The 16,172-nt window shown below is 41.9% G+C and overlaps 1 protein-coding gene across 1 annotated transcript in view; it reads left to right on the plus strand.

Moving 5' to 3' along the window:
* The window catches only part of ADAMTS16 (ADAM metallopeptidase with thrombospondin type 1 motif 16), a 186,833-nt gene that overhangs the window by 35,489 nt on the left and 135,172 nt on the right, over positions 1 to 16,172 (plus strand). The window contains exons 4-8 of the mRNA XM_033178754.1: positions 5,770 to 6,031; positions 9,731 to 9,930; positions 11,405 to 11,488; positions 13,909 to 14,068; positions 15,598 to 15,703. Of these exons, the coding sequence (XP_033034645.1) occupies positions 5,770 to 6,031; positions 9,731 to 9,930; positions 11,405 to 11,488; positions 13,909 to 14,068; positions 15,598 to 15,703 (812 nt within the window). The remainder of the gene's footprint in view (positions 1 to 5,769; positions 6,032 to 9,730; positions 9,931 to 11,404; positions 11,489 to 13,908; positions 14,069 to 15,597; positions 15,704 to 16,172) is intronic.

The following is a 16,172-nucleotide window of genomic DNA, read 5'->3' on the forward strand; positions in this document are numbered from 1 at the left end:
TAATTTGGAACAACTAAGGATAATGATAGTGCATTCTTAAATTATACTATTAAATTACAGTCTGCTTTCTCCAGCATTCTTGCTGCCATAGAATTCATCAAAGTCTGATTGGCTGATGATTCAGGTGTGCCCAGCTGTGCAGAAACCATGGCTGGGAGGCACGTTGGCCATCTGAGACAGTATTTGTGGGGCATGTAGACAGTTGGCACTTCACCCAAGTCACACTTCTGCCGCTGGGATGGTTATTACACTGGTCCAGTTTAGCCAGGCCACTAGATCCAGGTAGAACTCAACAATTCCATCTATGCCTTTATCCAGTCAACTTCCAGATGACGCCTTCCCAGTCCTGCTTCTCCTTCGTCCAGCCCTGCCTCACCCTTACCCCCTCTCCTCCTCATGCACAAACAACAGGTATTCATGTTTTACAAATGTGTGCTGGTGTCACTGTAGGAGGAACTGGGCTTTATAAGAAACCAAGGACTGAGGCCTCTCTGATGGAGTAGGGTGATGGGAATAACTCATCACTCACAAGATTCAGCTTTAACCAGAAACTTTGTCAGAGTGTCCAGTGTCAAAACGTTAGTAGTTTGAGTCTATATATAAGCCACTGGAAGGTGACCGGGGCCAAGTTTACAGCTGAGAAAATGACTGAACTCATGAAGCCTGGACTTCTTTGGGTTTAGGACGATGCGTGATTCCTGTGACCGACGTATCAGCCCCATCGTCCTTGAAGACAGAAAGGTTGAGTGAGCCCAGTGCCTAAGTCAGGTGTAGTGGAGAGAGGAGCAAAAAGAAACAGATACACAATTTCTTGGAGAAAAAGGAAGCTTTTTGGTTTATTTAAACTTCTTAGAAAATTTTAGCCAAATTTTTATTTTCAAGATATCACATATAATCACACAACAAAACTCACTGTGGCTTTCGGTGTAGGTTCCTATTTGGTTCTGAGGTTGGAAGAAAATAAAAAGCAAAGTTTCACTTTGATTAAAGTTTGACAAAAGTTGAAACTGTCTAGCGTTTCTGAAATATCACTAAGAAGACCTAGAATGCATAGAATATTCCCAAAACGAATGACACTTCAGGAGAAAAGATGGAGGAGAGTAAAAATGAAATCACTTGAAAATTAAAATGCCTCTTTCTCATAATGAGTCCAATGACTTCTTTACTGTGTTTATTGATAGGTAGCTCTCATGAAAAGGGCACAGAGTGTCACTTGAGACACGCTTAGAACTGGTTCACTGGGAGTCTCTCTCACTGCAGTAGAGATAATCTCAGTGATTGGGCATTTATTCATTTCTTCTTAATTTCTATTTTATTTTTTGATTCATGAAAACTTTAATGAGCAGTTTCTATGAATCTCAACAGATCACAATTAATAGAAATCTACCAACTTTTAATTATGGATGACAACAAATATACTACAGTAAACATCCTCCTGCCAAGCTTCGATATTTTCTTTACTTACATTGCTCAGAACTAGTGTTTCCCAGCAGTAACACAACACATATTCGTTCATTTCTTATGAAGGCAACATAAGTGTTTGGTGAGTTTTCTAATGTAAAATGATTTCCAGAATTGGTCATGAGAGAGGCAGGCCCTGTGAGAACAAAGCCTGTCCTTTGCAAAGCCTGAAGGACTTGGCCTTTTCTGAAGCCTGGTTAATAATCCACACGCCTGACATTCCAGTGGTTACTGTGAGCTACAGGCAGGTTCCTCTAGACATTTTGAGTTTCCAAACAAATATTCTTCATTCTGATAAGAAGAAAACATTAATCTTCTGCAATTTACCTTATCTTTTAGAATAGCTTGCAAACTAATAATGCAACAAGCTAATGAAGTAACTTTTTTTGTATTTTTATCTGTTGTTTATCAAGGGATGTCGAAATATCAGTCTTATCAGTTACTATGCTCTATAATTTCATGAAATTGGAATTATTTAAATACTGAATATTGTGACTCAGACTAAGTTATTATTGAAATAAGTATAATGCTTGATGACTTTGTTAATGAAAATTCAAAAATCCGCCGGGCGCGGTGGCTCAAGCCTATAATCCCAGCACTTTGGGAGGCCGAGACGGGCGGATCACGAGGTCAGGAGATCGAGACCATCCTGGCTAACCCGGTGAAACCCCGTCTCTACTAAAAAATAAAAAAATTAGCCGGGCGACGTGGCGGGCGCCTGTAGTCCCAGCTACTTGGGAGGCTGAGGCAGGAGAATGGCGTGAACCCGGGAGGCAGAGCTTGCAGTGAGCTGAGATCCGGCCCCTGCACTCCAGCCTGGGCGACAGAGCGAGACTCCGTCTCAAAAAAAAAAAAAAAAAAAACGAAAGAAAATTCAAAATTCAAAAATCTGCCAACTGCTGCCGGACACCTTCGCCTGGGGATCTGGTCCTCTTAGCCTGGGCCACCCAGAATGTAGCCTTGAGCCTAGGGAAAAGGAGGAGATGGTTCTGAATAGGAAACAGCTGTCTTAGATCACAAGTGTGTAGGCCAGGAATCCAGAAAGAGTGTAAAAAGCAAAGCAGCAGATCTGAAACAATATTGTGTTTGAGATGATTGTGGTGCTGGGTACACCAACACTCAGGGCTTCAGAGGGATCTCCAGCTGCAGAGTGAAAAATTCCTCAGGGGCTCTCTGAATTATCAGAAGGAGAGCAAAGATCATCAGGGTGAAGTATGATATTTTACATCCTTCGTTTTATTAATTCAGCAAATCTTGTTTGAATGTTCACTAGATCATATACTTTAAGAATATTAAGTCTTACAAACTCGTGACAAGTAGCTGTTCTTATATCTGCATCCTAGATGACAGAACAGCACAGAAAGGCTGAGTAAATCATCCAAAGTCACACAGCTAATAAGTATGAGAATGGGATGATAAATTCTGCAGTGTCCAATCACCAGGCCATTGCCTTCTATCAGTCTGCTGCAACCTGCAGGGGAGATACTGAATCACGTCTATTCTAGGTTCTTAAAGAGCCAATCATCTTCTGAGGGGTGGTTTGAAAAGTGAGCAATTGTTTGCATACCAAAAAGTGTTGTTATTGTTTTAAGCCATGCGTGAACTTTTCTTCTTTTTTGGTTTAATACCTAAACTGGTTACCTTAGGTAATGGAGAAACTAATTGGGTAGCGTTATACAAGGTTGAACACATCGATGACTGCTTACGCTTCTCAGTTAAAATGCAAAAAGGTTGAAACCTAATTGGCTCTAACCATTATTTAATTTATTTCACAGTTGGCATTCCCTGGTAGAACTGCAAAAGGTAAAGTGTTGTTGTGTCTTCGTTTAGTTCCTGGAGTTCTAGAAGGCCAAGAAGGTTCCAAAGTCATTCATGAATAGCACTGCAGGAAAGACTGCCTCTGCCCCTCCCTCAATCCTGGGCATAAATTCCAAGAATTTCACTTTCCCATGGCTATGTGGCATTTGGGCCCCAGGAGGTCTACCCCCCATAGTGATGCTGATGGCTTCTCTGATAGTCTATCAAGCTTACCTTGGTCTTGCCTCCTCTCACCCCCAGTGGTAACACTGCAGCCAATGCTTCCTCTCCCAATATTTGATAAACCTGCTCTCCTCTTCCTTTTATGTCTCCCACCCCAAACCCTATTTTCCTTGAGAGTTGTGTTTGGCGTTTTCTCAAGGTCTAGGAAATGCTCCTCCATGCCTGCAGTTCACACTGTACAAATGCCCAAACTCACCCAGGACAGCCCAGCCCCACACAGGGCTTCACTACATGGACATTAATGCAAGGGAAGTCTCCCCACAACTCCCAAGTGAGAATCAGACACAGGCTTCCCACATCAGAGACAAATTTAGAATGGACATTGGAAGCCGTGGGTCAGCAGCTGAGAATACCTAATGAGTGTCTCAGTCAGTGTGCAGGACTAGATTTGCAAAATCACTGAAAAAATTGGCACAATAGTAATACTAATAGTTCAGTGTTGGAGAGCTCTAAATGGTACCCTGATGGGTACCATAGGAGTTGATTGCATTATAAAATTAGAGCAATATGTAATAACATTTATTAGGACTTTTAAAATTCATTTGTAATCCAATGATCCAGCAATGCCATTGACATTATTTTAAAAGAAGGAATGCACAGACTTGAACTTGAGTAGTGCAGAGAGCTATAAAAATGAAGTATAATTTTCTTTTTGCATCCCTCCTACTCAACTTTCTCCTCCTGAAGAGGCTTTCCCCCTGAAGATGGTTGTTGTTCCACCATCCAATTTGACTTGAATTTATCTTCAGTCATCCAAGAAAATTCTTTAAGTGTAGATACACAACTTTTAAAATGAACATAATTGAGAGCACACTATATACTCTATTATACACTTTTAACAAATTAATACCTTTTGGAAACCCTGTAGTATAAACCTTAAACTTACAAGTTCTGAATGTACTCTGATTTCATTCGAATCCTTACACTGTATTTCCTAGCCAGTTGACCTTGAAAACATTACTGAATCATTCTACATCTCTATTTCTTCACCCATAAAACAGGGACACTGATACCTTACAGAACTTACCTATTGATGAGTAATCAATAGGTAGTATATAGAAAATATGGGCCTCAGCTTCAGGAACTAAAAAACATGTTTAATTATAATTATCATCAGTACATAACTCCAATTTTTAGTAGCTATATAACCTCCAATTAAATAAATGTACTTTGAAAATTGACCCTGAATTTACTGGTAACCATTTAAATTGTTTCCTGTTTTTATTATTTTTAGTTTTGTTTTTGCTGTTTTGTTATTATAAGCAATGCTGCCATACACATTCACACCTGGTTCACTGATATTTAAGAAATTCTTACAAGAGATATTTGGCGAGAATGCCCAGAAGTTAACTCCCTGAAGTTGAATTGTGCACTTTAACTCATAATGTCTGTAGTGTACAGATGTATGGGCTGGCCCTGGGGCTGCCTCCTGAGTGGGGCCTCAGTTTACATTTCCCAGAATGTGAGATTGCCTGTTTGTCCTCATGCTCACCAACAATCGTACTACCAAGATCTTAAAAATATTTGTCACCCTAAAAGGTAAAAATGCAATCTGTCGATTTTGTCTCTACGATTTTGAACATTGTATTTAGTCTGTTTTGCTCTACAGACATTTTTAGTATTTTTATAAAATCACTGCTTTCCTATTTCCTTTAATATCTTGCTTAGAAAAACCTTCCAGATTCCCCAAGAAAAATTTTCTATGCTTTCCTCAGGATTAATTTTGTTAAGTTACACTCTTCTAGAAAGTGTAACATTTGCTTTGTTTTCAAATTCGCTTTAACAGAGTTTTGCACGTTACCCTATTAGGATTCTAATTTTTGTTGCTTTATCTGAGACCCCTCACCAATATGAATATTTAATATTTAAGTGTGCAGGTGTTCTTTCTTGCACCGTCATTGCTTTTGGTGTAAATTAACTGACTTTGGTATGCTGTGCACCCTCTGTCCCTTTCTCATTCCTGGAGTCCAGTCCTGGAGCAGCTCCACGCCGCCCTTTCTGCAGGGATGCAGAGCCAGAGAGCTCAGGAGGGATGCAGAGCCGGAGAGCTCAGGAGGGATGCAGAGCCAGAGAGCTCAGGCTGTGTGTGGGGCCTTTCCCATTGCTAACTCTCAGCCAGGGTTTCTGAACCTTTCCAGTGTTCGCTGTCACTGGAGGGAAGAGCATGCTTCCGAGAGAAGGATAACAAATGCGGTGCTTGGAGAATCGGCCCTGGCTTCAAACAGAAAGTCTAATTGTGTTTTCTTTCTTTCCTTTTATTTTTTCCAGTCAGGCATGATACGAACAGAAGAGGCAGATTACTTCCTAAAGCCACTTCCTTCACACCTCTTGTGGAAACTCGGCAGCGCTGCTCAGGGCAGCTCCCCATCCCACATACTGTATAAGAGATCCACACAGCCCCATGCTCCTGGGGCCAGTGAGGTCCTGGTGGCCTCCAGGACATGGGAGCTGGCGCATCAACCCCTGCACAGCAGTGACCTTCACCTGGGACTGCCACAAAGACAGCATTTCTGTGGAAGACGCAAGAAATGTATGTAAGGGCGAATCTTTGCGTGTATTTAGTGATTTTGACATTTATATAAGCTGATGGAACCTTGTACATTTTCTTCAAAGCGTGTCTGCCACGAGGTGAAATCTACTGATCTGTCGTTGCTAAACTGAAGCAATGATTCCAGAGAGAGTCCCTTATCTGTAAGTTCAGCACGGGACATCTCTCCATAGCAGATGTATGGATAATGGTAAATGATGTTTTTTAAGAACTCCTTCCTGAGCAGATTAAATGACACAGTGTGCAGAATTAAAGAATACCAGACATCTTCAAAAGAACCCTGGCATCACTACTCAGTCCTTCTATATTTTTGAGGTTTCGATTTATTCAAGCCCACATAGTTTTCCTGCTGAGGTAATTCATTTATATGCATACTTATATACATTACCACATCAAAAGGGCAGACTCAGTGTGACATAATATACCTACCATTTATCACCCAGGCTTTATCAAAGTCTTTTTTGTCATGACCATTTAGGAAATGACTTGTTATTTACATTTTATGTAGAAACCTCTCAGAAATTCAGGAATCGAAGTTGGGTGCTTTGTGGAATGTGCCTCACTTCCTTGAGCTCTCTCCTCAAGCATCACTGGGTGAATCTTCCCCAGGAGCCTCTGGACAGCCCCTGCTCCCCGCAGTCCATCGTTTCCTGCTTGGTTGGTTTCTATGACTGCTCTACCCAGCACCCTGAATAGAGGCAGACCTGTTGCAAGTACTTAGTGAATCTCATTGAATGAGTGAATGAACAAAAATCTCTTGGCACCTACAACAACAGAATCAGTGCTTGTTAAACCATCAGTGCCTTTGCGTCCTCCGAACCTATTTCATCCTACCCCAAAAGTCATATGCTGCATTCAGATGACTTGAAAACGTCACACCCCAGATGAGCTTAGTGGGCTCAGGTGTGGGGGAGGTAGCAGGAATAACCATGCTGAGAACAAAGGGAGGTGAGCAGGAGGCTGAGAGAGTTGGGAATCCTGAGGTTGGGTGAGTGTTTGAAAAGGGTGTGCATATCAGCAACAGCTGCCGGAGGCTGCCTTGACTGACAGGTCAGGACCCAGATGCATGGTGGAGGCCTCCACAAGGTCAGAGCCAGGACTCTGCTGCCAGGGCTCATGGTGTGGGTGTGGGCAGAGCAGGACAAATTCCATATACCAAGGAGATAAAGTGGCCCACACACCTGGATCTCAGCAGGAGAGATAGTAGGGTTGTCTTAACCACTTTGACAGACCACACACCAGGCTCTTAAGCAGATGCTGCAGTGGACTTTGAAAACATCAAGCAATGCATACCATTGTGAGAGGACTGTGATCCTTTCATTCCTCTCTGAAGGTGGTCACCATCACTCAGGCTGGTGGCACAGCTTAGGCACAGCTCTGTGTGCAAGGCGGTAGAGATGACCCACAGAGTGGTGTCCACATCTGGGAATGTGTGCATAGGCATGTGAGTGTGTGTGTGTGTGTGTGTGTGTGTAGTGTATGTTGCCTTGAGAGACATTTCAGAATTGTAATAGTGGTGGTAAGTGAAAGGCAGTTATTTGAAAAAGGATACTAAACTCTATAATACAGTTTGTATTTGAAAAGTGTAAAGAAGTTCCCATGCTCGTCATAATAAAACTAGAGAAAGAAAGCTCAACAAAATGCTTCTTGTAGGTGGAGAACATTGGTGATTGATATCCTGCTGTTTAGTTTGCCACATATTTCTGTCCCCTCTGGGCTATGCTGGTGACAGTACTGCACTCCTGGGCCTCGAGTGGCCAGGGGCCATGTGACCAGCCCAGTCCCTGGAAAAGTGAGCAGAATCAACAGAATTGACAGCAGTTCTTCGCACTGGAGCGTGCATCTTCAGGGCCCTGTGTCACCTGTTCATGGATGCACCCCCAGGTCCTCATGTCACCTGTGTGTGAATGCACTGTACCCCCAGGGCCCCATGTCACCTATGCACAGATACACCCCCAGAGCACTGTGTCACCTACGCATGATGCACCTCAAGGCCTTGTGTCACCTGTGCATGGACACATCGCCAGGGCCTGTGCCATCTGTGCATTGATAGTTCCATGTTGTCCCTGAGGCTTTTGGACTTTCCCTTGAACTCAGGGCAGTCCTGCTCTTCTGTCTTGGTGGAATTCACACTTACAGTGGTTCTTTCCTATTGGAGTCTCCGGTTCTGAAAATGGGAGCCTTTTCTGTGTTCACTTAGGCATTTTTCGGTGGAAAAGGGCAAACAGAGGCAGGTTGATTTGCTGAAAACCAATAGTGAGGTTGGACCTCAGGCTGATTAGTGGACCAGCTGCCCTTCAGGTGATGGTGGGTGTGCAGCTGAGGCCTGTGTGTTCTGGGGACAATGTTGCAAGCTCCAAAGTGAGGGGCAGTCATTTGCTGAGGGGTTTTCAGAGCCAAGGCCCATGAGATCACCACCCCATGGAGTTTCTGACCCCTGCCCCCAATACTGAGGACCTGCAGCTGCTGGGTCCTGTGCTAACATGTTGTTTTCATCCTAAAGACACTTTTCCACCAGTGGTAATTAAGAATAAGAGCTCTAGGACCACACTGTCCAAATCTGATAGCCATTTCTAACACTTTCGAAGGAAGGGGTGTGAGCAAGTCATGTTCCTCTCCTCTGCCTTTATGACCTCATCCTTAGAACCCCGTGCTCAGGCTGGGGTACAGACTGCACAAGTTACACAGAGACATCGCCTAGGGTGGGGCTCACACCTATGGGCATTGCATAAATATTAATGGCAAATGATGAGTGTTCAATAAACATTAGCTAGTATCATTATTATTCTCCAAAAGCTTTATTTAGTTTTGGAAGTATGTTAGCAAAGGAAAATAAAATGTGTTGGATGCACTAGTCAAACAAAATAGCATCTGCTTACAGTATGCTCCTTGAATACAGTGTGCATAGATTTTGTGTGCACGCCACCTAAATATCTGGGCTTTTTGAAGTCCACTTTCACATGAAACAATTTTAACCACATTTTCTGAGGCATCCACTAAACCTAATTGTTTTCAATGTAGTGTTAACCCAACGATTATACATGCCAAAAATATTTTTAAAGGGATTACTTCAAGAGAAAAGTGTATGCTTTGTCTTCTAATCAAATTACATAAATATTTATGGTACTTTCTAGGAAATTAAGCTCTTCAGTGAAGTGGAGCTGCCTCAAGCATTTTATAATCCACTGGAAACAGTGTAGACAAGCTAGTTATGTGTCCAGACATTGAAATCAACTTTAAACATTGTCAAGTCATTAAAAGTCTTCAAGTAGGAAAACAGAGCAAGCCAGCCAGCTCATGTTCTTGTAATTGTTTGTTCCATTGCTTTGTCTTTGCAGAGGAATCTGTTCTACAAATCCCTATGCTCAAAGTTTTTGAACCCTTTTGCTACCAGATGCTAGGAGTCGGCGTCAAAGAGTGCCCTATCTTGCTGTTTTAAATTAGGATGAAATTATATAAAGGGAAATACAGCCACGATTTCCATGACGCCTAGACTACATGAATTTTACTTAAATTTAGGGTGCTACTTTAATACAAGCTTCTGAATCACAAGGTTTTAAAGGTTATGTGGTTTTTATCATAAGCGTTGATTTTTGAGACCAAATTTCTCTATGATGAGTTATGGCTCTGATTTTGTGTGTGACTTGTGCTTTCATTTGCCCTCCACATGTCCCTCCATAGACATGCCCCAGCCTCCCAAGGAAGACCTCTTCATCTTGCCAGATGAGTATAAGTCTTGCTTACGGCATAAGCGCTCTCTTCTGAGGTCCCATAGAAATGAAGAACTGAACGTGGAGACCTTGGTGGTGGTCGACAAAAAGATGATGCAAAACCATGGCCATGAAAATATCACGACCTACGTGCTCACGATACTCAACATGGTAGGATTGTCCTTCCAGTTGAGGCCATCTGTGTCATTGCACTTCATAGGGGGTGTGTGTGTGTGTGTGTGTGTGGATTGATGTTTCATGTAAGAAACGTGGATTTACTTGTTACCTGTGGATTGATGTTTCATATATGAGAAATATTTTACTGGTGATAACTCATTTAGTTTTCTATGCTCCAATGAAAAGAGCCATTTTCAGAACTTCATAGACTAATTCAGTAGGAAAAATCATTTGACCCTCTCTATAAGCCTCTGTAAGCCTATGAGATGTTTTAGGCTTACTAGTGTCTATTTACTGGAAATCTCTAAGGGGATGCTGAGCCACTGTGGTGCAGTAAATCTGATTATCAGCATTAGATGTGTGATTTTAGATGGCTCTATAGAAATGCCCAACTTTTTAGAAATATTAATGTTCAAATGCTAAATATAAATTATTTTATCTATAAAAACGGGGAAAGTACAACCTTTTAGAATATCTTCTCAGGTTAAATGTGTTTGTGTCTCAAATTGTCAGCTGTATTAATCACTGAAGAGTGATGAGAGGTATACTAAGCCTCATTTCGTGTACGTGAAATCTAAATGACAGAAGACAAAATCTTGAGTCACCAAAGTGTGTTTTTAAGAATAGTTTTAATGACAATGTTTTAAAAGTATGTCTTTACATTCTTCTGCCCCAATAAACAGAGTACCCTGAATGTGCCCATCTTTCCATGATGTCATGTGATTACTATGGCTAGTGTCATTTTTGGTCGACTGAACCACTCGGTTTCTGGTCTCCCAGGAAGCCGAGGAGACAGTGAAATAGAGCCACCTTCCCACCGCACGGGGTCAAAGCATTGCCCTGTTGTCCTCAGCAAACTGCTCTGATGTGTAGAAGTGTTTGCCTCTCTTCTGTAGAGCTTTTCCAATATTTCCACAGCTCAGTGCCAAATCACTTCAGTTTGCATTCTATGGTGGGCGTGCTGTTCCTGCTCACCACCCCAAATGCCACTCTGGTCATTCATTTCCACTTCCATGATCCATCACCTCTAATATTTGTGTCTTTCTCTCATCATCTCATTACCACGATTTTTTCCTTCTCTTTCTTGTATCCTCTTGGAATCCCATAAGTGCACGAGTTTCTCTTGCACTTGTGGAATTCCTTGCCAGAAGAGCTTGAGAAGTGATTGGCTTCTGTCGTCATCATGATTAGCTTAAAAATCCTCTTTATATTCTAAGAGGAACACTTACCAACCCACAGTCTTGTGATCCTTTCATAGGTGTTTGACAGTAAGAGGTGGACCCCACTCCCACCTGAAGCTTTGGCTTTTTACAGGGATATGATTAATATAGCTGTCTGCCTAAAATACAAGAAAATTAACATTGCTCTGTCACTGAAGAACTAGGGTGTTGGATTCTAGGCCCACTAGTAGTAAGTAGGGGGGAAAATGCCATTTATGGGGCTAACATGGATTTCCTGTCTTTTTCAGGTATCTGCTTTATTCAAAGATGGAACAATAGGAGGAAACATCAACATTGCAATTGTAGGTCTGATTCTTCTAGAGGATGAACAGGTAGTTTATCTTTGAAACTATCTACTCTTTCTACTCCCAGAAAAGTAAATGCAAAATAATGCATTTTTCTTTAATATAATTGTTCTATGGGTTCTTCTCTCTCGAGGGCAAAAAGTATTTAATATTTTGTGTTTTACTGCAAATGAGTGTCTTTTCAATTCTTTTAAACTTTTTTTGGAGTTTTTGTGGGGTTTTTTGGTGCAGAAGTGGTAAGAAATTATCCTTTAATTGGCCTGTAAGAAAATGGCATGTAAAAGCTGCCTTCAGCATATAGGTGGGACACACACTACGAATACACAGCACAAAATGTATCTTAGCCATCATGAGCTTTAAGGATGCCAGTGGGAATGCGCCCTTTCTGCTTCTTGCTAGAAGAGCAAAAATGTTTTGTGGTCTTGAAGTTACATTGTACTGTGTGGCCCTGTGTCACTTTATTCGACTATCTTCCAGCAATTAACCCTCACCATTTGCAGTCTGAGATTTTTATTCTTATTAAGATTTCTTCACGAGGTCAGGAGATCGAGACCATCCTGGCTAACCCAGTGAAACCCTGTCTCTACTAAATACAAAAAACTAGCTGGGCGAGGTGGCGGGCGCCTGTAGTCCCAGCTACTCGGAAGGCTGAGGCAGGAGAATGGCATAAACCCAGGAGACGGAGCTTGCAGTGAGCTGAGATCTGGTCACTGCACTCCAGCCTGGGTGACAGAGCGAGACTCCGTCTCAAAAAAAAATAAAATAAAATAAAATAAAAAAAGATTTCTATGGACTCTCAAGTGCGTTTCCCTCCCTGCATGCAAAAACGCAGATGACACTGGATCTTGGTAGCAGTGGGTTAAAGATCCTTTGCCTTCATTTGTGACCCCCGTAAATGCGTAGAGGGGGTCCCTTCACAGTGAGGATGGACATGAACACCTCACGGCATAAGTAATAGGGAGGCATTTTAGGCACAAAAGCCTCTCACTTCCATTTTTCCCCAAGCTAATCATTGACTGGGCGAAGGAGAGTGGGTGCTGGACAGGAGCCAAGTGCCCAGCCTCAGCTCCACCCTTGCTGACATTTTCAGAGTCTCCTTTTAGCCACAGTTTTCTTATTTATAAAACAAAGAATGTTTTAGATGAAACCTGAGATCATTCATAAGATCTAAGATGCCTTCGATGTTCAAGTTCTGGGATGCTGCTCTTTTTCTGTGCAGGGTGGGGGCGTGTGTGGACGGGCTATTTCTAGTCTGACTAGTCAGGGAAGATACGACCTCATTGTCTTTTGTGTGAGTGCGCAGTTGGGCAGGGGGCTGCTGAACATGCTGGGCTTCTCAGGTGACAGGTTAATTATTCCTTGTATTAAAACATTTTCACCTTGGAATTCATCCAAGCTGCAAAGAATAAGCGAGGTTATCGTTTGATCGTACACCTGTGTTAACTTTAATTAATGCAGTTTTCCTGGAAATCACCCGGTAAAGAACGCAAGGCATGCCCCCGTGTTTATGTGTAGCATTTAACTTGGGTATATTTGACTTTCTGGAAAAACAAAATAAACATTTCAGCAGAAAACATATTCAGTGATTGAGAGACAAAACTTTCAATATGACATTCTAACAGTGAAAGCTTTAAACAAGCCAGTGTCCTGAAGTTGAGGTAATTAAACCTGGTGTTGTCTGACCAGTCATAGGAAATTAGAGCATGCCAGTGAATAAGATTCAAAAAACTTGGTGGAGACTGGTCTGATGCATGTTCTTCTGTGTCTCAAATTCTTCCATTCCCAAGAGTTCCAATGTTCTACACCCTGTTACTTCATTGTTGCGTTATCCGAACTTGATAGAGACAGAGCAGGTTGAACATGGCTTGCAAAGTCTCCTTTTAGTTGCAGTTTATTTTCCAGAAATAAAGCTTTACCAATTGACCTACCTCCTCTCAGAAATATACTGCCTTTGTAGAAAAGATATTTCATTGAACACTGTAATAATAAATATTAAAAGACTTATTTATTGGAAATCCCACTTGCTTAATTTGGTTATGAGATAAACATATTGCTGTCTAGATGTGTTTTTATGTATGTATGTGCAAAGGCAGGTGTAAATGATTCTGTGGCTTTACTTAATTTTGAAAAGTATTTTTTAAAGATTTTTGAATACAAAAAGTTCATGCACAGAAGTAATCTTTCTTGGGTCATTGAACATGCATTCAGGATCGGCGAGATACAAATCAATTGTTTATGTATGGAACTAGAGAAACGTCCATAAATGTGTACACTGGATCTGTACAGGTTTTATAGAATACATAAAATACATGCATTAACTTAGATGCCATCCAGATCCAGCCATGTATTTGAAATCCAGGTCAACGATAGTTTGCTGTGATGGCAATGCATTATAACATGTTTTCTCTCCATTATCACGGGGTCTTTGGTCCTTGTCTCTTGCACAGCCAGGGCTGGTGATAAGTCATCATGCAGACCACACCTTAAGTAGCTTCTGCCAGTGGCAGTCTGGATTGATGGGGAAAGATGGGACTCGTCATGACCACGCTATCTTACTGACTGGCCTGGATATATGTTCGTGGAAGAATGAGCCCTGTGACACTTTGGGTGAGAACCTCCAGCAGAGTGTGAGGACCATGTGTGGAATGTGCACCCCTGGCTGTGGCACAGAGTGTTGAGTATTTTTGCCCTTGTTCCTGGTTAATAAGCAGTAGCGGCTTCTTAGTGAACTTGTAAAGACTCACTTCCCTGTACAAACTTTATCCAAACAGATGTATGTTTGCATTCATCAAGAGAGATTATTGAACAAGTGAATGTCTCTCACAGATTTCAGAGTTCCTATCTCTTCTAACATAATAAATATATATTTTTTCTGTTTCTTCTACTGTTTGTGAGAATGGGGTGGACAGAGCGAAGGCTTTCTCATTATCTAGTGGAAATAGTACATTGATGTGTATTTGTGGAGTTACTACGACCGTATTTTATTTCCTGTTTTTTTCACTTCTCTGTCTGTATCTCAATCTTAGCAGTGTTTTAGACATTTACAGGGCTGGGTGTGACTTAGAGGCAGCACTTTGGGTTTTTTCCAGATGGTCTGTGTGAAACACTGTGCTACTGACCAGGACTCTGCTGAACATTTCTTCTAACTCTCCATTTCTTCCCAAGTTCTTAGGGAGGAAGGGGTTTTATTTTTAAAACTTTCAGATAAAACCCAATTTAACAGCAGTTAGTCTTATTGTGCAAAAACAAGTTAACGTGGTGTCCTGGCTGCTTGTCCTTAGACAGGTCTGCTTACCCAGTTGGCTCTTGACTGGCCTGCGAGAACTCAGGTTGTAGGATGGCTCCCACTGCCGTGCCTCCAACAAGTGGCTCACTGTGCCTACGTTGTGTGTACAGTGTGGTTTCCTTCTGAGGGTCTAGAATTTTGGCACACTTTAGGCAGTGGGTGCCTATGTGACCAGCTCCCAGAGAAAACCCTGGACCCTGAGTTTCTAATGAGTGATGCTGGTGGACAACATTCACCGTCGCTATCACTACTGGTTGCTGAGGAAGAGAGCACATCCTGTGTGACTCTGCGGGGAAAGGACCCCTAGACGTGTGTGCCTGTTTTCCCCCTGACTTCTGCCTGTGTGTTTTCCCTTGGCTGATATTTCCCTGTATCCTTTTGCAATATTAAATAATAACTGTGAGTGTGACAAATGCTCATTATGACAGATGTGAATCATTAAAGCCGGGGGTGGTCTTGGGGACCTCCCAGCACACCCGTTCTCTACAGCACTTTTTCACTTGGCCTTTTGGGAACATAGATGTTTAGATGTTTAGAATAAGGCGAAGACTTTCCTCCATCTGCAATAGATTCCCCTCTCTATTTTGCCCCAGCTAGAGCCTGCACCAGGAACATTACAGAGAACCATGAATTGCGTTCCACAATACAGAGAGTCCTTGGGCTCCCTGGAATGGAATCCCTTCCCCTACGTTATCAAATGCCCTTTATATAGTTATCTAAGTGTTTCCCATTACATATTTCCCCATATGAACACAAGAACTAAATTTCACTAAGGGGAAGAGAATAAATATACCATGCTTTATTTTATTACAACACTGCTCTGTATTCTTTTGATCTTTGTCCTTCATAGGATTTGCACCCATAAGTGGAATGTGTAGTAAATATCGCAGCTGCACGATTAATGAAGATACAGGTCTTGGACTGGCCTTCACCATTGCCCATGAGTCTGGACACAAGTAAGTGCATCTCCATGGGAGGATGACGTCCCAAGTGTTTTCCTTACTGGATAGTTTCCATAGAAATATTGACTTATCATGTCAAGTCCATGAAGGGAATTCACATATATCCAATGAGAATGCCATTGACAGTTATAAAATGCTGTCACTTAGGATTTCTGTTTCTATGTGCCACATCATGCAAATTTTATTTTTATTTATTTACTTATTTTGAGACAGGTTCACTCTGTCAATCAGCCTGGAGTGTCGTGGCATGACCTCAGCTCATTGCAATATCTGCTTTCTAGGCTCAAGCAATCCTCCCACCTCAACCTTGCAAGTAGATGGAACTACAGGCATGCACCACCATGCTTGGCTAATTTTTGTAATTTCTGGAGAGATAGGGTTTCACCATGTTGCTTAGGCTATGCACATTTTAAAGTCACAGCAATGTACAAGTTTCCATGTCCCTGGGTCTTTCTCTGACACT

This window comes from Trachypithecus francoisi, unplaced genomic scaffold (genome assembly GCF_009764315.1).
Source record: "Trachypithecus francoisi isolate TF-2019V2 unplaced genomic scaffold, Tfra_2.0 Lachesis_group2, whole genome shotgun sequence".
NCBI classification, from domain to species: domain Eukaryota; kingdom Metazoa; phylum Chordata; class Mammalia; order Primates; family Cercopithecidae; genus Trachypithecus; species Trachypithecus francoisi.